At 42.4% G+C, this 24,618-nt stretch overlaps 1 protein-coding gene across 1 annotated transcript in view; it reads left to right on the top strand.

The window, feature by feature from the left end:
- PITPNC1 (phosphatidylinositol transfer protein cytoplasmic 1) overlaps nt 1-24,618 on the top strand; it is a 260,223-nt gene that overhangs the window by 179 nt on the left and 235,426 nt on the right. The window contains exons 2-3 of the mRNA XM_012747303.3: nt 5,626-5,721; nt 7,750-7,815. Of these exons, the coding sequence (XP_012602757.1) occupies nt 7,750-7,815 (66 nt within the window). The 5' untranslated portion in view covers nt 5,626-5,721. The remainder of the gene's footprint in view (nt 1-5,625; nt 5,722-7,749; nt 7,816-24,618) is intronic.

The raw sequence follows: 24,618 nt of genomic DNA, 5'->3' as shown, positions 1-24,618 counted from the left end.
GCAAGTCGCTTAACTTTTCTTGGATCTTGGTTTTCTCATCTCCACATGAGGAGGCTGAAGTAAACCTTAAAGAATAAAATTCTAAGGTTTTATCTGGTTGAGGATCTTTTTTTTTTTTTTTTTTTTTTGAGACAGAGTCTCCCTCTGTTGCCTGGGCTGGAGTGCTGTGGCATCAGCCTAGCTCACAGCAACCTCAATCACCTGGGCTCAAACAGTCCTCCTGCCTCAGCCTCCCGAGTAGCTGGGACTACAGGCATGCGCACCACGCCTGGCTAATTTTTTTCTGTATTTTTAGTTGTCCAGCTAATTTATATATATATTTTTTTCAGTAGAGACGGTCTCGCTCTTGCTCAGGCTGGTCTCGAACTCCTAAACTCTAAAGATCCACCCGCCTCTGCCTCCTAGAGTGCTAGGATTACAGGCGTGAGCCACCGAGCCCGCCTGGTTGAGGATCTTGGTGGTTTAACCCGTGGGATCTCTGAAAGCTCACAAGGGAAGATGTGGCAGCGGCTCAGTAATTTAACAAGCAAAGTGCTTTTTGTTTCGTTTTTAGTATAATACATTGCGTTGATAAGAAGAATCTTTAGAAAGATGTTTTATTTGTTATTCCTGTAGGACTCCCGTGAGCATCAGACAAGATCCCATATGTGAGACAATTTCAATTCTTTTTTTTTTTTTTGAGATAGAGTCTCACTCTGTTGCCTGGGCTAGAATGCCATGGCATCAGCCTAGCTCACAGCAACCTCAAACTCCTGGGCTCAAGCGATCCTGCCTCAGCCTCCTGAGTAGCAGGGACTACAGGCATGTGCCACCATGCCTGGCTAATTTTTCTATATATTTTTAGTTGGCCAATTAATTTTTTTCTATTTTTTAGTAGAGATGGGGTCTCACTCTTGCTTAGGCTGGTTTCGAACTCCTGACCTTGAGCCATCCACCTGCCTCGGACTCCCAGAGCAATTTCAATTCTTAACTATACAAATTTGATCATCTTCTATAGCATCCGAGTTTCTATAAAATAGCCTAGGATCCTAAAAAAAGCTTATTAGGATCCTTGAAAATGGGAATGAGGTGTATGGTGTGCACCTATGGTGAACAGTAGCCTGGAGAACAAGCAGGAAATCTTAGAGTGGTCTATCTGTCATGTTAGTGGTTCTCAATTTAATTAGTGCCAATATCCTTTATATTAATATATCCTGAATAGACCTGTTTTTATTAAACTGTTCTGCATTGAAATTCATGGAAAATATAACCCATCTACAAACAAAACAAGATAATATCCTAGCTGTATTATAAAGGAGAAACAAATTTTTTAAAAAATAGCAAAATATATATTTCTAGGCCAGGTGCATGCCTGTAACCCTAGCACTTTGAGAGACTGAAGACGGAGGATCATTTGAGGTCAGGTGTTTGAGACCAGTCTGAAGAAGAGCAAGACAACCCACCCCCTCCAAAAATAGAAAAATTAGCTAGACTTGGTGGTACATGCCTGTAGTCCGGGTTACTTAGGAGGGTGAAGCAGGAAGATCTCTTGAGCCCAGGAGTTTGAGGTTGCAGTGAGGTATGATGACCTCACTGCACTCTAGCCTGGGCAACAGAGGGAGACCCTGTCTCAGGGGGAAAAAAAATTATATATATATGTATATTTCTAAATATAAAGGCTAAGACCTAAAAAGTAGTCATTTGCTTGCACCTATACACAATAAATGCAAATGTGAAAGTTGCAGCTGCAACAGATGTGTTCTTTTAGTGTTCTATTGTGCCTCAAGCATCATTGGGGCTTACTGTTAGCCTGTGATTTTTATTATACTGGTGAACAACTTCTTGGTAACGTTTGGCCTATATCAAATATAATCTTTCATTGTTTTTCATATAGAAGAATTCTTAGAAATTTTAGTTCATGTCAAAACTAAATAAAAAAAGCTTGTCATATGTATAATTGAGTTAGAGTCTAGGTCTTAGATACATAAGTAACTATCTGGCAGGACATCCAAAAGTCTCATGGAATGTGGGACAATATTTTATTGTGTGGACTTGTTACATGGCAGGCTGTCTAGCATTTCAATTACCTGCTGGTAGCTACCTCTTTTCCCGGTAATTGTGACAACTCAAAATTCCCCTACAATTTTTTTTTTTTTTGAGACAGAGCCTCACTCTGTTGCCCAGGGCTAGAGTGCAACCTCAAACTCCTGGGCTCAAACAATCCTTCTGCCTCAGCTTCTTGTGTAGGTGGAACTACAAGCATGCACCACCATGCCCGGCTAATTTTTTCTATTTATTTTTAATTGGTCAATTTCTTTCTTTCTTTTCTTTTCTTTTCTTTTCTTTTCTTTTCTTTTCTTTTCTTTTCTTTTCTTTTCTTTTCTTCTCTTTTCTCTTTTCTTTTCTTTTCTTTTCTTTTCTTTTCTTTTCTTTCTTTTTAGTAGAGACAGGGTCTCGCTCTTGCTCAGGCTGCTCTTAACTCCTGAGCTCAAACGATCTGCCCACCTTGGCCTCCCAGAGTGCTAGGATTACAGGCTTGAGCCACCTTGCAGGCCCACTACAAATTTCTAAAACACACTGTGGGGCCTGTATAGTTGAGATGCACTAGGCTAAGATGCTTTTTGACTCTATATTCTGTGTGAAACCGGTTTAAGGAGAGTAGACCAAAGGATCAAGATGGCTAAATACTGTGTGAAGAGTTTGAGAGGACAAAAAGTAACAATGGTGTGATGGAGTAGATAGATTTATGGTTTCTAGAACTCCAAAAATAAGAGTGGGAGCTGGTCTAAGAAAGAGGCAAATAGGAGGCGGAGAAAACTAGTTAGTTGGCTTCCACACCAAACTGAAGCCCTTCCTTGCCAGGCGTAGACATAGAAGACAATGAAAGCAAACTGAAAGCTAAGGAAACAAGAAATTAAAGGTAAGTAAATAAAGAAGGGGTTCCTAAGAAGTCTGAAAAATGGCCAGAGAAAATAAGTGAGAGTACTGTATTATAAATAGATGCTCTATGAATTCTTTATTTAGGTAAGTCTGAGATTAAATTTGTGGCTTTGTGAGAAAGAAGATGGCTTCAGAAGGGAAAAATTGGCAGTGGAGGAATAACTTATTTTAAAAGCAGGGGATAAATGCTGATTGGAAAAAGTTTATTCAGAAAGAACTGTGGTAATAAATATTATGATACTAATTATTGAAAATAATGTGTCCATACATTAATTACTATGTTTGGTATAGTTTTTCATATTTGGCATTTCTGGCATGTTCAGCTTATTGGCTGTGCACATAGTTCCTACCTTCCGGGAAGTGAAAATTCAAAGGGGGGGGGGAGACAGAAAATAAACATGTAAATACCTGCAGGGGGACAGGGTGGGTAGTGATAAGTATTTGGGAAGTGGACAAAGAAGGAATCCCTAGGGTGCCAATACCTGAAACAAGTAGGGGAGGAGTCTTGCGAATATGGGGATGAAGCTTCCAGGCAGAGGCTGCAGCAGGTGCAAGAACCCTGAAGTGAGAACAATCAGATCATGGCTGGTATGAAGAGCAACGAGGTCAGAGTGACCAGACCAGAATGAGTGAGGGCAAGAGTTGTCAGAGATGAGGTTTAGGGCAATTTGGCCCTTATAAGGAGTTGGTTTTTACTCTGAGTGAGATGGGAAGCCATTGGGGGTTTTGGGCAAGGGAGCAGCAAGAGCTGATTTACATATTAAAAGAATCACTCTTGCTGCTGTGTGGTGTCTAGATTGGGCAGAAGTTGGGAGACTAGTCGGGAGGTTATTGCAACAATCCAGGAGGAAGATGATGGCGACTTAGACTGGGGTAGAGGCAGTGCAGGTGGTAAGAAGTGGCTGGATTCTGGATATCTTATGAAGACAGAGCCAAGACAGGATTTGCTGATGGATGTGAGAGGAGAGGGCACAAACATACTTGCAAGGCTGGGTGCAGTGGATCTTGCCTGTAACTAGCACTTTGGGAGGCCAAGGCAGGAGGATTGCTGAAGGCTAGGAGATTGAGACCACCCTGAGGAAGAGCAAGATCCCGTCTCCACAAAGAAATTTTTAAAAAAATTAGTTGGATATGATGGCATGCCTATAGTCCCAGCTACTGGAAGGCTGAGGCAGGAGGATCGCTTGAGCCTAGGAGTTTGAGGTTACAGTGAACTATGATGACACCACTGTATTCTAGTCACTGCGACAGAGTGAGACCCTATCTCAAAAAAAAGAAAAAAAAAACCTACTAGATTTTTGGCCTAAGTATCTGGAAAGATGGAGTTGCCATTTACCAAGTTGGAGCAGATCAGGGAGAAGTAAGTTAAGGGGAAGAGAGAAGGAGCTCAGTTTGAGGTGTGTTAAGTCTGAGGTGCCTATTGGATATTCAAGTGGCAATGTTATGAAGGTAAGACGATATACAAGTTTCAAATTAACAGGAGTCATTAGGGCTAGAGGTTTGAATTTGGGACCTGTTAATATATTTATGGTATCTAAAATGATGAGTCTTATATTGCAGAAATGTTCCTAAAATGTGGTGTGTAAAATATTTGTTTTTGTAAATTGCCTGTTTTAAAGGCAATTAGAGGAATTGCTGTTTTCCAGCCTGCTGTGAATCATTTTGTAGAGAAAATTACACTGTATTTTATCATTTGAGTAAATCTCTTGGTTCTGTGTTGGAATTACTTCATGCCAAGTACAGTTAGATTAGTCAACGTAAATCATTGTATTCATTTCTTCTTCCTTCGGTAATAAATTACCACAAGTTTAGTGGTTTAAAACAATAGAAATTTGTCCTCTCACAGTGTATTGTCAACAAGTCTAGAATCAGTATCACTGAGCTAAATCAAGGTGTGGCAGGAGCTTGCTCCCTTTGTAGGGTTTAGGAAATAATCCATTCCTTGATTCTGGTGGCTGCCAGCATTCCTTGGCTTGTGGCTGCATCACTCTACTCTCTGCCTTTGTGGTCACATTGCCTTCTCCTCTTCTTCGTGTATGCAACTCTCCCTCTGCCTCTCTCTTATACAGACACTTGTGAGTATATTTAGGGCCCAACCAGATAATTCAAGATAATCACCATCTCAAAATCCTTAATTTAACCACATCTGCAAAGACCCTTTTCTTATATGAGGCAACATTTTTCAGGTTCTTGAGATTAGGATTGGATATCTTTGGGGACCATGATTCAGCCTGCTATAGTCACCTAAGTAAGTTTTAAACTGGGGTTTTGATATAAATTATTATGTACTATTAATAGCCAATATAATTTCTTTTTCTCTTAGGGAATATTTAAGATGCTCCATAAGAAGTGAAATTACATGATGTCTCTATGCCACAGCATAGCTAAGGAATACTATTTCTAGATCTGTGCTAATACCAATTGATGATAGTAGGTCAAATATGCTTTTGCATTAAATACTATGAGTTATGATTCCTCAGATACCTCCACTTAAAGGACACTCAGGGTCAAAGACAACATTTTTTTCATCCCTAAAATTTCTCTCCAGTCACTACAGGTTACACATAGTCTTACCGTGTGAACAAAATACTAAATTGGAGTTTTCCTCCCAAAAGAATGTCACAGTGGCAGACTTTGAGACCCCATGCCTGAAATGAGAAACCAATAACTATGATACAATGGTCTTAATACTGTATTTTCTCCTAGGTCATCCTGCAGGTAATTTGAAGACTTAGCAAGAAAGTTTAGGCCTTTCATTTCATCTTGGAATATTCCAATGTTTTGCCAATTTCTGAAAAACAGGTAATGCAATAAAAAGCAAAATTTTGATTAATTTGTTATTAGCTTATTAATTAAAAAAGAATTTGTACTTTTGGCTATGGAACCTCCAGGTTTTTTTTGTTTTTATGTGAAGCAATTTGTATCACATCACTGTCAATTCATTTTTATTTTATGGGCATTTACTGAACGGCTTTGAGCAATTCCACATCAAAGATGTTTCCAGTATTTAACAGAGTCCTGATAAAAGGGTCTACACATAAGCATTGCCTTGGGACTTCCTTGAAGTCATTTTATTAAGAAAGAATATAACATTTGCTTAGTAACCAAATAAGATCAAACATAGATATTTAAGCACACACACTTAGACTTTGTTGGAATTAAGCAATTAATATTTTATACAAAAAATTAATTACCAAGAATAACATTTGATTTTCAAAATCCATCCTTTAAAAAGGGGGGCCATGTCAAAAGGACACAGAGCCCACCTGAAAGAGCTTCCCAATGGCCAAAGCTGGAACTATTTGAGCAACAGAATAAATAATGTAATATTGATTATAATTCAAAGTATAAAATATATGTACATGAATCCATACTGATATATATAAATTATTGAATAATTAGATAAATGGGGGAGAAGGCACAAATCTTGCAGAAGAATTCCACATTATATATTAGTATATGTAGATATGCTCCCCTCAGTGAGGTGGAGCTTAATTGCACTGACTTGAGTGTGGGCTGGACTGAATGACTTGCTTGCACAGCATAGAGTATGGGAAGGGAAAAATAGTAACTTTACAGTGGAAAAAGCTGGCGGATACTACCTTAACCAAGTAATCAAGGATAAGGTAAAAACAAACAGAAAAAGGTCTTTTTTTCTTGAGACAGAGTCTCACTGTGTTGCCTGGGGTAGAGTGCCATGGCATCAGCCTAGCTCACAGCAACCTCAAACTCCTGGGCTCAAGCAATCTTACTGCCTCAGCCTCCCAGGTAGCTGGGACTACAGACATGCACCACCATGCCTGGCTAATTTTTTTCTATATATTTTTAGTTGGCCAATTAATTTCTTTCTATTTTTAGTAGAGACAGGGTCTTGCTCTTGCTCAGGCTGGTCTCAAACTCCTGACCTTAAGCAATCCTCCTGCCTTGGCCTCCTTAGAGTGCTAGGATTACAGGTGTGAGCCACCACATCCAGCCAGAAAAGGGTCTTTATCAAGAGCTACTTGGTTTGTTTTATTCCTTCCTTCCTTAGCCTTCATTTTGACAAACTAAATGTCAGTCTTTCAACAAGCTGCTTCTTTGAGTAGCTAAACATGTAGATAAGGTTAATGAGGGCTGGGTATGGTGACTCACACCTGTAATCCCAACACTTTGGGAAGCCGAGGTGGGAGGATCACTTGAGGCCAGGAGTTCAAGACCAGCCTGGCAAATAGCAAGACTCCATCTCTAAAAAAAGATTAATGAATAGTCCAGGCGCAGTGGTTCACGCCCGTAATCCTAGCACTCTGGGAGGCCAAGGCAGGAGGATTGTTTGAGCTCAAGAGTTCGAGAGCAGCCTGAGCAAAAGCGAGACCCCATCTCTATCAAAAATAGAAAAAATTAGCTGGGCATAGTGGCGCATGCCTGTAGTCCCAGCTACTTGGGAGGCTGAGGCAGAAGGATCGCTTGAGCCCAGGAGTGTAAAGTTGCTGTGAGCTAGGCTGACGCCATGACATTCTAGCCGGGGCAACAGAGTGAGACTCTTGTCTAAAAAAAAAAAAAAAGATTAATGAATATTACACTAATGATCCATTACCACAACCCCCTCAAATTTGGCAGTGTGTGTGTGTGTGTGTGTGTGGGTGTGTGGGCGTTTGGGGGTGTTGCTACTGACATCTAGCAAATAAGGTCAGGGACACCGCTAAACATCCTACAGTGACCCCCACAACAAAGAATTATCTGGCCCAACATGTCAATAGCACTGATGTTAAGAACCCTGCACTAATATATGTGTACATCTAATAGATGTTTATTGGGCACCTACAATATCCCTCACCATGCTTCATTTTCCAGATGATGCAGATAGGACATGATCTGTCCTCAGAAAACTTACCATCATGCCTGGGAGTTGGAGAACAGGTGAAACACGTAAGAGTACTGCATGTCACATTATATATAAAGGCCACACTTGCATATAAACAAGAACCAAAATGAATAGTCCAGATAAGCGTTTTTGGTTGTCTAGAAAGGTAAAGAGTTTTCTAGAATGGATCTGTGTGGGAGATAGGGTTTGCAATGGGCCTTGATGAACCCACAGAGCTCAGATATTGTGGGTAGGAGAGAGGAAGGTGGGAAGAACTATAATATTTTGCTTCAGGAGTACCAGGGATATTCTAGGAGCAAAACATGGTTTGAACAGAGCCAGAGAGTCTGTCGTTACACTCTTCTTACAGAGGCAATTTACAGAGGTGGGTCAAGACCTTACAGTTTTGTCACACAGACTGAGAGAGATTTCAATGAGGGAGGGCAGCATCAGGGTGCCTGCGAAGAGAATTCGTTGAAAAAGCTCTTTAGGTGGTTTGTTGTGCAGCTCCCCCTTTCCTGCGTTTGGAGAACCCTTGCCTTCAGAGGCTGTCACTTATCTGAGAAAATATGCTGTTGCAAACATGCAAAGCCTACTATTCTTTTCCTCCTGGTCTTATCATTCCTCTATGATAACTTTACTCTGTGTTCCTCTTTTTGCCTTCGGTGAGCCACCCCTATTTTAAAAATATGTGATGATCTGTAACCGCAGATCGTACATTGCTAATGGAACATCATTATTATCCATAATGATGATAGCAAATCTTAAAGGCTCTTTGTAAGTAGATATTGCGACTTCATTGGTTGAAAAGAAACAAAGATGCAATTCTTGCCAGACACTTGCCAGCATTTCAAACATTTTTACACAATCCATGCTTGACCAGTAGATGGCGCTCTCCTCCCTCAGAGCGAATGACTTATGAATGAATAAACTCGCCCTCTGCTCTCCCCACCGCAAGTATGGTCGTAGTGAATGCCCCCAAGTCCTGTCCACATCTTCGGAATTCATCCTCTTTTCTTCATCCCCAGTCTAATTCAGAGCCTGTCTGTCTGTCTCCTGTATATTATAATAATATAATGACCTCCTGCCTCTGGTATCCTTTTGTCCACCACTCTGCCATTAGAATCACTTTCTAAAAGTGATTGGAAAGGCCCAGCTTTAAAATGGTGTCCTGGGGGATGAACTGGGGAGAGGGATTCTCTGTGAAGCCCATGGGACAAGCAGAAGGGTCAAGGTAGAAAAGTGGAGGCCTTCTCCTGGTAGCAGATTTGCCTCACTTGGCTGGAGGAGGGCTGGGAAGTGTAGTGGACTGATGTGGGAAAGGTAGACTCAGAGCCTTGAACCTCCTGCCAAGGAATTTTGACTCACTCAGCAGGCCATAGAGAATCATTAAAAGGTTTTAAGGTGGCAGAGTTAGAGCGGTGCTTGCACACGATTAATGTGACCAGGCATGCGGATGGACTGAATGAAAAGAAAAAGAATCCAATGGAGAAGTCACCTGACAACATGAGATTTGGGGAAGAATCGTATACATGACAATTTACAGTTTGAGAAATTTAGAGAAGTAGTTCCTCAGACACAATGCCCATCAGCAGACTACTTCATTCCAGAATCAATGTCAGGAAATGTCTAGGAAGCCAGGAATAGAGTCCACCTATCCTGACGTCCTGTGTGCATGCCTCTGTGTGGCTAGCCAATACATTCCCTGGTTGCCTCTGGTAAGATTATTAGGTGCCCAAAGTGAAGCCACTACACTTGTTTTCAAGTAAGAAGTAAAAAAAAAAAAAGAAAAACAGCTTGAATTTCTTTCCGTATCACAGACTTTCAATGTGTTATTATTCAACACTACAGTGTCAGATTTAGATTTTCCACCTCGAGGAATTTGGTTTAGCTTTAATTAGTTGCTGTGAATATTTCTGAGCCAACTCTGGAAAGCATTTATCTAGAAAATAGTTGTCACTAAAATATAAGCTGGATATAGGGAGTCACTTACCTAGCAGGCTTTGTATCACGTCCACACAGTTACACATTCTCTCTAGCCATCTGGATGACTTTTACCACAAGCCTAACTTCGTTATATTGGCTAACTACTTATTAATTAATCATAATCCAAAATATAATATCTTAATATTGAGGCCATGTGAGCTCTGTGAGTAGCTGCAGAACTTTAGAACATGAATATTTTTTCAGAGCAAAGATTTTGCTTACAGGTTATTCTTGTACAGGCAACTGATTCGTTTTTCATCCAGCAACTTTTCAGAAAAACAAGCTTAAAAATACCAGACAAATGAAAAACAGACTTCAGCAGTTAGTGCTGCTTCCTGAGTAACTGAAGAATGTGCTTCTTGTGGTTAAATGAGGGATCTGTTTAATATGGATGAAATACCACCACTCCAGGCATTTTCATTGACATTTCACTGTGACTTTTTGAACTTAGGAGTGCTGATGTAAAAACCTACTCTTTCTGCTTTGCACACCCTGCAGTGGGATTGCAGGGCTGGGCCAGGAGAGGTGACAGGCTAGGTAGAGTTCCTGCTCTCCCTGTTCCTTCTTTATGTTTGTACTTTATTTCCATTCACACTGCTGTTCTTCCCAGTTTTCCAAGATTCCTTTTCTGAAACCAGTTAGGAAACCAGGCAAGGGTTTGTTCTCCTGCTCTCAAATCCCATTGCCTCTCCAGCACTGGATTTGCTTACTGGACCAAAGTTAAAACGTTGGTGGTGGGCATTTGTACAGACTTTTTCCTAAGGTCAAGAGACCAGAAGCTTCCCGGAGTGGCTGGAAGGAGCACTGCGGCACCCAGGGCACTTTTGAGGGCAGCTTTGAAGGGCAGATGAGCCAGGAGAAGCCCCTCTTCCCGATGCGCCCAGCACTGGCCGGCTCGGCTGGGGCAGCCCCGCCGTCTGGCAGCAGCCCGGGAGAGACATGCTGTTTTGTTTAAATCCTCCACATTCTTTGCCATTTCCCCATTGGCCGGATGGGGCTACCCTCCCCGCCGCGGCCGCTGCTGATGTCAGCCTCGCTCGCGCTCGCTCCTCCCGCACCCACCTCCCCGGCCCCAGGCACACTGCAGCTCCGCGAGGACTCTCCGGCCCCGGCGAGGTGGCTGCAAACTCGCGGGCACGCACGGCGCCCGGGGAGCCGAGGGACTCGGGGGAGGGGACTCGCGCGGAAGGCGCCAGCTTCCTCCCGCCCGCCCCTGGCAGCCGCGGGCCGAGGTGGGAGGCACCCGGGGCCCCAACCGGGCAGCGCCGAGGGCGGCGGCGGCGGCTTCCCTTTTCTCCCCCTGCCGAGCCCTGGAGCGGCTCGGGGACCGGCCCTAAAAAGAGCAGGGAATCTTGTTTACCGCCCAAGGAGAGAAGCTGATCGAGCCTTTGTCTGGAAAGTCAGCATCTCCGGCTCCGGCTGCAATGTGTTCCTGGTGACATTAGCACTGGGCAGATCGGCCGGAGGAGGGGGGTCGCCAGGTTCAGGTCTGCTTTTCGGAGGCGGATCGAGCCGGTGACTTTTGTGCATTCGTTTTAATTTTTGGAAATCTCTTTTTTCCTCCCTCGCCCGCTGCTGGGCATGTCCTGATCTGGTGGCCTCTCCCACCACCCGGGCAGCCGATCAGAGCCGTATCCAGCGGGTCTCCCTCCCACCCTCCCTGACTTTGCAACACCGCATTCCGGGAGCACCGACCTCGGCAAGGAAGGAGGCGGGGAGCTGCGAGCACCGGGACTCGAACCTTGACATGCTCTCGGGCGGGGAGGAGGAAACCAAGAGCTGAGCGTCCACCGCCGGGTCTGCTTCGCCGGCCAGCTCCGAGCGCCGGGCTCCGGGTGCCCTGCCCTGCGCCTGGGCGGCAGGCTAGTTGGGACCCCCTGCTTCCTGCCCCGGGCGTCCGCGGCCGGCAGGACCATGCTGCTGAAGGAGTACCGGATCTGCATGCCGCTCACCGTGGACGAGGTAAGCGCCGCGCCCGGCCCGGCCTCGCCCGCTCGGAGGCCCCTGCCCCGGGGCGCTGGGTCCCCCACCGCCGCCTCCTGGCCGGTGTGTCCACTGCGGGCGGCAGGGAAACAAACCCAGGTGGACATTGCCTCTCAAACCAGAGGCTGGAGGGGGAGGAGGAAGGGGATTTGCTGTTTCCACTTGTCACCCCAGTGGGGGAGGGCGGCGTTGGGTGGGGCGGTGGGCTCCCAGAATCCTGATTGCTGAGGATCTGAATAAGCCAAAGGGAGTTGGTGCGCCCCCTCCCTCCAATTAAGAAAATGGATAAATCCAACCCCAAGCGCACTCTGTAGCTGGGGAGTGGGGGGCACCCAGTCCTGGCAGTGGGCTCAGCTTCCTCTCCCGCCACTGTACGGTCGAGGTGCTGGGAGAAGTCCTGCGCCCCCGAGATCTGGAGGTCCCGAGCCTCGCGGGAGGGCACCTCGGAGCCTTTGGGGGGAGGGGTCCGTGTGGTCCCCGACTTCTCACGGTCGCTGTGGACCTGGGCGCCGCTCCCAGCACGCCCGCCCTTCGAGGCTCCCGGACCTGGCTCGGTGCTTTAGCAAACCGCCAGGCTCGGAAACTTTCTGAGTCTCTTGTTTCTTCCGCCGCCGGGAGCGTGGTCCGCTGGCTAGCGGGGAGCGGCCATAGGGGGGCGCTCCAGCACGCGGGTGCCCCGCGGCCCCCACTCCGTGGTCGCCGTGGCCGGGTGTGTGGCTAGGGGCTGGGGTTCGACCTCTCGCGCTACTCGGGTTCCGTTCTCCCGACCCCCCGAAGCTGGGCGCTCCATCATCCAGGAAATGGTGACTCAGTGAGGATCACTCCGGCCCTGGCTTCCCTTTCCTCCCCTCTTCCTCCCCACCTTTTTGGTGATTTCACAACTGCTTAGCGTCTGTCCAGGGAAGGATTGTGAAGCCAGGCTGAAGGCAATTTGCAACTCACTAGTATGGTTTGGTGTGGCAACACGTATGAAATCATTGACCCAAACCGTCTTTTTATTTAAATACAGTGCTTTTAATCTATCAGATAGGTTACTGAGCCACTACTTTGTGAAAGGGACTCTGTGCTTTGAGCAAGAAAAAGATGTATAACTAAGAATGTGGCTGTGCACAGGGGCTATCTTCATTTGTCATCTGAAACAAGTGTTAAGGCAAGACCAAAGTATAACCCAAGACAAGATCAAAGTAGCTCCGAGTTTACCAAACGTATTATAGGGACACCACTGGCTGCCAACGAGGGAGAGGTCGGCTCCCCCAGAATGATCAACTGAGCTTTGGAGTTTGTTGGCATTTGAGGAGGGTCTGGAAGGGAGGATTCCCTGTGGGTAGGCAGAGTTTTGGGATCTGTCTGACTTTTTAAGTGGACAAGCAGCACAGAGCTTTGTGGAGGATGAGGATGGCAAATGAATGGAGTATTTCTAGCAAAGGTTGAGCTCTTCCCACCTGGTGGGCAGCTGCACTTGGAGCAGTCAGCTGGGAGGTGTGCATGCCTCTACTCCATCTCCTAATGACCTTATTTCTTGCTAGGAGTTTGGAATCTAGGAGCCGTGTTGGGACTGGGTGAAATATTTTTTTAAAAATTGTGGATAGGCTCACGCCTGTAATCCTAGCACTCTGGGAGGCTGAGGCGGGTGGATTGCTTGAGGTCAGGAGTTCGAAACCAGCCTGAGCAAGAGCAAGACCCCCATCTCTACTATAAAAAAAGAAAATAGAAAGAAATTAATTGGCCAACTAATATATATAGAAAAAATTAGCCAGGCGTGGTGGCGCATCCTGTAGTCCCAGCTACTTGGGAGGCTGAGGCAGCAGGATTGCTTGAGCCCAGGAGTTTGAGGTTGCTGTGAGCTAGGCTGATGCCACGGCACTCACTCTAGCTTGAGCAACAAAGCGAGACTCTGTCTCAAAAAAAAAAGAAGAAAATTGTGGGTGATAGTCAAGAAAAGAATCTGTTCTAGAATCTTCTCTACTACAGACAAAACCTTTTTATCCTGGTCAGTTCCCTTTTCAGGATTTCTGAAACCCTCAGGCAGAGCTCTTTCCCCACTTTTTTTTTTTGTGCAGACATACCCACAAGTACACAGTGAAGTAATTATGTTTGAGTGGTATAAGTGAAGGCCCTTCCTTTTTTAATTGGCCAACAAAATCAGACTCCACCTGTAATATAATGTATAATTATAAACTATTTAATGTATAATTCATTTGGATAAAATAAGCATGAAGGCCATATACTGAAGTCATTTTCTGCTTTGCTAGAGAAAACGGCCGGGTGGGGGGGGGCGCAATTTAGATTGACAAGAGTTTCCAACGGGAAGGATTCAGGTGAACTAAATCTGACAACGGATGAGAAAACTAGGTCTAGCTCGCCAGATGTTAGACCTTCAGAGTCTGAACTGGTAGTAAATCTTAAAATCTCCACCATCCTCCTTTGCACTGTCCCACTGACTTTAACATTGAAAACTGGGAAGCAACTTAAGTTTCTCCAAAGAAGACATTGACCATCAAATTAGGTAGACTTTGGAAGCCCAACTTTTGCTTCAACTCTTTTTTTTTTTTTGAGACAGAGTCTCAGTTTGTTGCCCAGGCTAGAGTGAGTGCCGTGGCGTCAGCCTGGCTCACAGCAACCTCAATCTCCGGGGCTCAGCAATCCTACTGCCTCAGCCTCCCGAGTAGCTGGGACTACAGGCATGCGCCACCATGCCTGGCTAATTTTTTTTTGTATATATATTTTTAGTTGGTCAATTAATTTATTTCTATTTTTGGTAGAGATGGGGTCTCGCTCAGGCTGATTTCGAACTCCTGACCTTGAGCAATCCGCCCACCTTGGCCTCCCAAAGTGCTAGGATTACAGGCGTGAGCCACCACACCCGGCTGCTTCAACTCTTGATTGGCTTTGGACTTGATTCCACCTACATGGAACTTCTGGAACTCGTTTCTGTTTAACCACCACAGTTCATTAGTAGAGGTGTCCATACTTTTGAAAATGAAGCGAATGTCTGTGTTTTGGAGAGTCAGTGAGAGGACCAACACTGTGTGTCCCTTGTCCCTGGCCTTATTCTCCTATTTCCCCATTTAACCCCCTGGTAGTGTGTGTGTGGGGGGGAGCATTGGGAGCATCCATATGTTATTAACCATATTTTGCAGGCAAGTAAGCTGAGATTCAGAAATGTTAAGTAATGTGCTCCAGGCCACACAACTAGTTAATAGCCAAGCCAAAGGAGAGCCTGGTGAAACCCATTATTTGTTTTTCCTTACTCTGCTTTTTGCCTGCCGCTAGTATTTAATCCACCAAAAGGAAAAACATTTCTTGAAAACAGATAAAGTCAGCACTATCAACTAAATGAAAAATCAGAGGCCTTTTGACTTGTTATAGATAGTACTAGTTTCTACTATTTCTTTAGCCTTATTTTAACACATAAAAATGTTCCCTAGTTCTAGGAAAAAAGAACAGTTCTGAGAGATAAAATAAAGCTGAACTAAAGTCTAGATCAGAGTGTTGGTGAGATTTTTGGTGTGTGTGTATTTTAGACATTAATTTCAGAGTAGAGAACTATGAGAAGTAACATTCCATGGATTAATTTTAATCAAAAAACTTCATTGAAATAGTCTCCCCATTTGTGTTAAATGTAGTAGCCTCTGAACTAAATATAAGCCTGTTGGAAAGTTATGAACAGGAAAAGTCCCTGGGAGCTGACAGTTGCTATAAAGGGAAAGTTGTCATTGTCTTCGTTTGAAAGATTTAGTGATGTAGATTCTAGAATTTTAGACTTGGAAGGACTATTCAAGATGATTTATAGTTGAGCTATTTCGTTTCATGGAGGAGAAGACGAACCTGTAGAAGGCTCAGTTAGTTGCTACCCCAGCACCTCTAGGCTAGAACCCAAGTCTTCTGATTTCTGGATCAAAGCTCTTTTACTCTATACAATTTTCTCTCCTCTGGGATTCCTTGTTGGAAAAAAATATCACCCCTAAGCCCCATGTGTAAAACAGATACGCTGGTGGTCTCTAGTTGAAGGTGGGTTGGGGACTCAGGGTGGGTAACATGTAGGGAGCATGTCCCTGTTGGAACCTATTGGAAGAGTGGCCAGGGGACTCCACTGGAAGATGCTTTTGTATAACCAGCTCACTGGTTTTGCTTAAATTGTATGTTGGTTGAGATGGCTTTTGGATGTGTGGTTTGATGAGAGGTGATGGTGGAGTTCAAGACCTCCACTACTCTGCCCCCCCCCCCCCAGCTACTCCTTGGTGCTATCACTGGTTCCACCATGTCGCACACCATCCTCAATACTCTTGGATCACCCCTCCACCTCCCCCAGAGGTACTTGTTGGCAAGATAAGGGTCCCTCAAGAGCTAAGCACGTCCTAATATTATCTGAGGCAGGCGTTCTTTAGTTTTCATTGCTTTTTTTTACTGTTTAACAGTTCCTGTTCTGACTGCATTAACATTAGTGTGTGTACTTTTAGGGATTGATTTGTGGTCCTTAGGGATTTGGTGCACAATGAAGAAAAATAGAAACATTCCCCTCTCCTCCAAGAAAAAAGGAAAGAGAAAAGAAAAAAAAAGGAAAAGAAAAACAACTTTTCATACAGAATATTATTTTGTTCTTTGCTCTGGCAGGGAGTCAGTGCACTTTATCCAGCCTCCCTGGGTCCCCGGAGAGTTTCTTGCATACATTTCTGAGAACAGATTTGGGATGGGGTGGTACTGCCTCAGGAATGACATGAATGGAGATACCAAAATGCTTAATAGTGCTTCCTGTTCTCCATTTTAAGCAATTTTCATAAAATGAATCCACAAATGTATCAGGGCAGAAATTCTTGAAGGAAACAGATTTTAAGTGTGATGTTGGCAGTGACTTTATTTCTTGTAAAGTATGATACCCCTGAATATAAAGGATAAAAATTCCTTTGAATAATCTCATAGAGCTTCTCTAAGATTCCTCATAAACATAATTTGGAAAATGTTTTTTTTAAAGAATGAACTATTTTGATTTTTTTTCCCCTGTTAGTTGACAAGAACCAAGGCCAGGGTCATGAGTTTGATTTCTGCATGTTCCAGGTAGTTTCCTTTGCTTGTTCCACAGCCAGAGAACAATGGAGGTTTGTCCAGCTATCTTGCAAAGCTCCATTCTTTGTCGTGGGGGGGAACCAGGGGAAAGGAAGGCCAGTTAATGGATAAGTGCAAACCTTTCACCACTAATGGAACAGACAAGGAGCAGATGCCGTCCTCTTGGTTGGTCAGTGAAATTGACTTTGTGCATGAAGGAGGCTACGTTTTCCCTGTATTTGAGTGTGAATACCTATCACAGGAAACAGATTCTGGGCCTTAGTGGGAAAAAAGGCAAACTATTGTTAACAAAACCCTAGTTAAAAGTAGGTAGTAATTAACTTTTACTTTTCATTACAAAGACATTGTACAAGTTCCTAAGGCTCCTAAAAGTCAACTTAGAAACCTATGTCTGATTAAATGAATGTGACTGATATCCAAAGAAAAGCAAGTAATCTTCGTTTCAGAAAGGTTATCATTTTAGGGGAATAGAGGTTACTATTTGTTGTAGGCAGTTTTTAAAGAAATTAATATACTTTCAACACTCACCCTCACCCCCGAGTGTCTATTAGGGAAGTGTGTGTGTGGCAGGGGAAGGGAGAATCACAACGTTTTGAGTTTCTAAAAAATATAAAAGTGTGTGCACAGTGACAGGCAGTAAACGTGTTTTTCAGGAGTAGTAATTACTGGAAAAGTACGTCTAGGTTCATTGCTTTAGTTGCCTGAGTGAGGTCGCTGCACCCTGGCTGCCTGTTTTCTGTTGCGTGGAGTTCTGTACGCTTGGAGCCAACTCTGAAAACTGTTTTTGAAAACTGGGTAACACCTCTGCCCCTATTCAGGGTTAAAAAAAAGAGTTCTAGAAGTCAGCTGATTTGTAGTGAGAAGTAGGATAGGTTTTAGGTATCTTTAGCAAATTCAACCCACTGGGAGAGGAAAAGGAGAATTTCAGATTGCAGACTGCCAACTGCCCACCCTCTCTGACTCATCCTAGAAATTTTGTGGTAGTGAAGTGGGTTTTTTTTTGTAAGTTACAAGGCAGATGAGGCCCAAGTGTATTATAAATATTAAAACTAAAAATCCACTCGTATCTGGAAAATGTAAAGTTGTTCGAAAACATTATGTTGGAAGCTTTACTTTTTGTACTATACAACCCACAATTTACAAAAACATACAATTCATACAAACCAACAGGGTTGCAGTGGTGCACACCGCCAGGGGGCGCCATTTACATGAAACCCAATGGGAATGGGGTAAAGTGATGGCCTGCAACTGACCAACTGCCTTTGTCAGCTTTTTCAGGCCTCCATCCAACTACCACTGTCATGTTAAAACTTAAACATATAAGCAAATTTGTGGGTTTATGAGTGGAAACGTCTTTCCTGACCACACCATCTACAGTAGCTGTACCCTATTATGTTCGACCTGTCTCTACACCTGTTATTTCCTTCATAGCATTTATCCTAATCAGTACTTTATTGATTTGTTTACCTGTTATCTATCTCCATCATTATCTTTTCAACATGTAATCCACATATGAAAATATTGATAAGATCATTTTACGTATTTTTCTTTCACACTAAGGCTTTGAAGTCTGGTGTATATTTTCCACTTACAGCACGTCTCAATTTGCACTGACCTGTTTGCAGTGCAGAATAACCACGTGTAGCTTGTGGTTGCCCTATTGGAACATGCAGCTCTGTTTTTAAACCTAGGGTCTGGCACATAATACATACTTGCTGAATGAATGAATGGGAAGAAGCTAAGAAAAACTAAAACCTTTTGAGGAAAGTTGACCCTATATGTCTTCCTTTACATTGTTTAAATATTTTTCACTTAAGTTTCATACTGCCTGAAATTTTACCACTTAGAGATTCTTTTATATTTAAAACATCCTCATTCTAAAATTCCTTAGCAATACCCTTGAGAGGTTTGGGGGCAGCCATTCCTAGGAGTTAATGTAATCTGACTATTTTTTTCCCAGTTCCCAGAGGAGTACATATATTTGTTTTCCATTGCTTTGTAACACATCATCACAAATTCAGCAGATTAAAATAACACCCATTTATAAGTTCACAGTTTCTGTAAGTCAGAAGTCTGGGCATGGCATGGCTGCTCAGGGTCTCACAAGGCTGTAATCAAGGTGTTAGCCAGGCTGCCTTTCTTTCTCGAACTTGGAGTCATCCAAGCTCAAAAATGGTTGTTGGCAGAATTCAATTCCTTGCAGTCATAGGCCTAAGGTCCCCACTTTCTTGCTGGACTTCAGGTAGAAGCCGGCTCCCAGAAGCCACCTGCCATTTCCTGCCATGTGGCTCTCTCTACAACATGGCAGTTTGCTTTTTCAAGGCTAAGAGGAGAGCCTCTCCTGCAACTTCAAATCTCTCTGACTTGTTGTCTCTGACTTCTAGACTCTTTTCCAAAATGGCACAGCTGGTTAGCTCAGACCCACCTACAGTCAGGGGAAGGAGAATTATGTATATACAGAGTGTTTACACTGGGTAGTGGGAGTCTTGGGAGCCATTCTGACTACCATAGGGAGATTGGCTGGATTCACAGTTTCCAGTGGAGGAGAGAAGTAGTTATTCCTTGAATCCAGAACACTTAGGGATATGGAACTTCCAGGGTGGCATTTGGGACACCATGAAAGCATTCATGTAACCAGCGTTTTATTGAACTCCTGTGTGCCAGGTGCTAGGGATGGAGCAGCAAGCAAGATAGAATCCTTCTGTAGCTCACAGGCCAGAGGACACTGGAGAAGTTTTATTGCCATTTTAAAATAGATTATGGCAATGGTTGCACAACTCTGTAAATATGTTTTAAAAAACCATTGAATCTATATGTAAAATATATCTCAATAAAGCTTTTTTGTTTTGTTTTGTTTTTTAAATAGAGCTGCTTACCAATTTGTTTCAGCAGAACAGACTCCTATGTTCAGAAAGAGAGCCCTTGACAGAGAGTGTTGAACTAGAATTAGGAATAAATTGGAAGGTTATGGTCCCTGTCCCCAAGGAGATGGCTCTGGTTGTCTTGAATTTAGACAGCTTTCCAAAGGAAGTTGTTCTCTTCTGTGGTAGTATGGGGAAAAATCTGTGAGATTTGGACCAGAATGAATGTGATTTAGGTCAGAATATGATACTTAGGGGGAAAAAGAAATAGCTGCCCTTAAGGCCAGTTGCAGGGCTACCTGGTACTGAGGGTACTGGGGAACCTATCTGGATCAAACTCACTATCCTTAGGAGCCCACATAAGGGAATGGAGGCTGGTGGCCATCATGAGTGGAAGAAACCTCAGGATCTTTCTGGCTGTGGCTCCAGGTGCATGTCTCTACTTTCTATGAGCATTGAATGGGAAATAACGTGTTAGCAGAATGAATTCTAGAAGACACATTCAGGAGGAAATGGCTCTACATGGGAAGTAAATCCTTTGCCTGATTAATGTCTGGCAGATGTCCTTGAGAATTCCTACCTTGGGCTTTATTCTAAGGGCGGCTAACTGGCTATTTAAAACTTCGTCTCACTCATCTCTCTCTAGGATGGCAAAATCACACCAGGTTAGCCTGGGCCAATTTCCCAGATGGCAAATGGCGAGAAGGGAGCCCCACTGCAGAGGACGTATGTGGCCACTGGCTTTGCAAACCGTGACAGAGAGAGGAGTCTGGGGTCACCAACCACTTCCTGGCTGACTGCTTTGAGTCATTATACAAGGCTGTTTGTTGACTTAGAAACACTGAAGCCAGAGCTTACCAAGATTTTGACATCAAGTATTAAAGTGACTCATTCTGTCATTTCCCAGCACTTTGATAAAAGGGGCCTGCTCTTAAAACTCCTTTTTGGACGTTAGTGAAAGTCGACTCACATATGTAAACATGTAGCCGACGTAAGTTCTTGATCAAATTTACCTAATGACTCTCTCTTTTATTTATTTATATTTTTCCTTTTTTTTAAGTTTGGGTGAAGCACGACCTTCTAGAATTCCTATTGTCCCTGAGCAAAGAAAAAAACATCATCATCTTTTCATTTCTTTAGCATTCTATCTAACCATCTTTAGGGTGTTGTTTCTTTCCCAGGCTGAATCACCTGGAGAAGATTGAGATTGGCCAAACAATTATAATTTGATGACAACCTATAACAATGTTGTTTAAGCACCTAATCTAAGCAGTTAATCTTCAAAGACTGCTTTGCCACCCCATGTCATCTACACACAAACACACACACACACACACACACACACACACCGTTCAGATTTGATTATACTTGCTCTATTAAGGCCAGATCCAGGTGTTTCTGAGCACTAGATTTTGTATTTTTTTATGACAAAAATAACTAATCTGTGTATTTATTTAGAAGAAAAGGTATCAGAATGAGAAGTCACGATTAACTTGGATGCTACTATAATTAAGTTTTTTAAACCTTCAAATGCACTGGGTCTCATTTGTTGAATACTTTATATTTCCCAAGAGCTATCCAGTATTTTCTAGTTTTAACTATTGTGGCAGGGTTTATTTATTTATTCTTTTTTTAAATTTCAGCATATTATGGGGGTACAAATTTTAAGGTTTCAAATAATGCCCTTGCTCCCCCTCCCCCCATTTATTTATTCTTAAAATGGCAAAGTTTCATTTATCTCTTGTCTCTGGCTGAAAGGTTTACAACTTGTGATAGGACCTATTGATGACTACTGTACCCAAACTTCCTGAAAAGTCTTGGGTAGGATTGAATAGTGCTTAGAAAGCTGAGTGTTGCATGGCTCATTCTGCTTGTCTGAACCATCCCCACCTTCATGTCTTACATAAATTGTGAACGTTTCTTGTCCTGGCTCTTTTGGTCGTAACAGGGAGGAACTAGATAGTTATCCTCTGTCGCAAGGTCCTGGTTGAGTGTGGCCTTGCAGTAATTTTGCTTTCATGTCCATAATAAAGTAGCACTGTGTGCCTTAGCAACACATCCCATGAAACATACAGTTTGGAGAGTATGAGGGTTGTAAAATTTGGTTTCCATTGTATATGCATGGACTGATAGCAGTCATGTTCCACATGCAAAGGAAGGCAAGAGAGAAATTACATTTGTTGAATGCTTTCTTGTTTCCTTTAGTCCTCACAACAGTCCTATGAGTTAGATATCATTCCCATTTTATAGATGTGGAACATAGGTGCATACATGGCTAGTCAATGGTGGACCTACATTCACACCTAGGCTGGTCAAACTCCGTAGCCAAACTCTATAGAGTTCTGCCTTCCCTAGAATCCTAAAGAATCAAGGTTATTTCTTTTTATCACAATCAAAAATCCTAATTTCTTACAGATTAAATAACCTGTTCAGGATTATCAAAGGAAATAATTAGGGAAAGGTAGTTCTTCTGTTCCAATAAGAGAAGAGAGTGGTCTATAAGTTTGATCTCCCATCAAACGATCAATTTTACACGAATATCAAATGAAGTGACATTCCTCAGTTTAACTTTGATAAATGAATCATATTCCCCTTTGAAAATAACTTTTGTAGTTCAAGCTCTAAAAAGAGAACCACCCCTACACTCGTGGAAATTATTCCTTTTAATGGCAGTAAAAACCTTTGGCTTTCATAGGCATCATCAGCAGAGATGTTAGTTCATGAACACCTGTGAGTTTCTCAAAATTAGTATCTGAAAATAATGATGGGAACAGACAAGCAGCGCTGTGTCTTTGGCACATTTAGTTGAAAACTTAAAACTCTTCATGTGGAGCTAAGCACATTGGAAGGTATTAAAAATGATCAAAGTGTACTATTCAAGGTTATATGTTTACCCTTCCAGCTGAGATGACTGCTCCTTGTAAACTTCCAGCTCACTTTTACTAGTGTTGCCTCCAGAGCCAGTTTATAAACCACACGGGCCAAATTAATATCGTTCTTTTATAGTCACACTGTGTATAGACTGAAATAACTTTTTTAAACATGATATGGTTATGATTTTGAAAATGGAATTCTAAGAGACTTTTTTCAAAATTCAAAGTGTGGCTGAGTATGGTGGCTTATACTTGTAATCCCAGCATTTGGGAGGCTAAGGCAGGAGGATTACTTGAGGCCAGGAGTTCAAGACCAGCCTGGGCAACATAGTGGGACTCTGTCTCTAAAAAAATAAAATAAAAAATTCAAAATAAATAAATAAAATAAAATAAAAAATTCAAAATCATGCTCCAAAGACATTTGGCATTATCAAGAGTATTAAAAACAATGAAAAAACAAAAACCCCAAACCTGCCCTAGATTCCACAGGGGAGATTTAGAGATGTTTTGCTCTATATCAACACTATTGAAATAAACATGTTGTCACCTAAAATGAACTATTTGAAGGTGACCACACTTAATTGGGTATTATTAATATATCCTGGTCAGTTTTTTAAAATTTATGTTTATTATTTTAAAAAATTGTGATAAAATACACATAACATAAAATTTGCCATCTTAACCATTTTTAAGTATATGCTTTAGGTAGCATTAACTACATTCACATTGTCATGCAACCATCACCACCATTCATCTTCAGAACAGTTTTCATCTTGCAAAATTGAAACTCTGTACCCGTTAAACACTAACTCCCATTTCTTCCTCCCCCCAACCCCTGGCAACCACTGTTCTGCTTTGTCTCTATGAATATGAATACTCTAGGTATCTCGTGAGGTTTTGGTTTTTTTAAAACATCGGTTGTAGTACTTTATCATTAAACTTGTTCATCATTTCTTGAAACAAACCCAATACACTTAGATTAATAGAATCTAACTAGAATTTTTTTTTTCTGAATTCTGCCTTCTTTCAAAGGAAGAAAATGACAAGATGGGTCCATATCTGTATTTTGGGTGGCATTAATGACTCAATTAGTGACCTACCTACACATTTGCAGCAATAGCCAAAGTGCTTGACAGTTTTAATTTAGGAGTACTACTATATTATCATTTATCAGAAAAATTGCATTTTGTTTAGAATACTTTGTAAGACAGGAAAAAATACCAGTGCATTTTAGAAGCATTTCAGACAAGCAGGGTTGGTACCAAGTGTTCTATTAAAGTAGAAGACAGAATATTTAATTAAAGACAATGCTTTATTCCTGTACCAGGTGGAAATAGACATTTAATGGGCCCCTTTTTCTGAGTAAGGAAGTATAATTAAAATGTTAGCTTATTTTTTTAGGATTTTATAAAAGTTTAACTCATGAGAAAAAATAATTTAAGTCATTATAATGGCTTATTAATAAATTAACTTTGTAGCATTTTTGTTCTTATCAATTCTTTTAGTGATATCTTCAAATAGAGCTTTCAACTCCCTAGCCAACCACCTGGATTTTATTAGATTTTATAGTACAATGGTCCTGCCACTCTCAAGGAACAGTTTGTTATGTACACTATCTAAGAAGTTACCTAGAAAAATGTTGGTCTTTAGAATTTCAATCCAGTCTGGGCAGAATTTTCCAGTGTACCTGGAACAACAGGTGTCTATTTAACCCTTAATGTTGCCAATTGCACATCTGCAATACAGAAGTTACAGAAAATAACACTCTAATTAAACTTATAATTAGGAATTAGAGTAGAAAAACAACATTGGATAGATGTTTGAGAAAAGGGACCTGTGATTACCTGCTTATGTGGGTGGGTAGTTTTGAGGATGGGGGTCATCACTGGAGCAGTTTGTGCCTGAGCCCATGGGCATGTCTTTGAAAATGTGTAAATTCGCTATGGTTAGTGTCCTGGTGACGTGGCCCTCCACTGGGACCATTTTGCTGAATTTGCCCTGACTTGAAATAATAATGCTGATGGCAATGCTGATGGAAAGACTAATGTGGCTCTTACGTGTCACATGCATCACCATTTTGGACTATTGTAGC

The sequence above is a fragment of the Microcebus murinus genome, chromosome 18, assembly GCF_040939455.1.
Source record: "Microcebus murinus isolate Inina chromosome 18, M.murinus_Inina_mat1.0, whole genome shotgun sequence".
Classification (NCBI taxonomy): Eukaryota; Metazoa; Chordata; class Mammalia; order Primates; family Cheirogaleidae; genus Microcebus; species Microcebus murinus.
The sequence above is the reverse complement of the archived record's forward strand: the minus strand, read 5'-3'. Positions and strand labels throughout refer to the sequence as shown.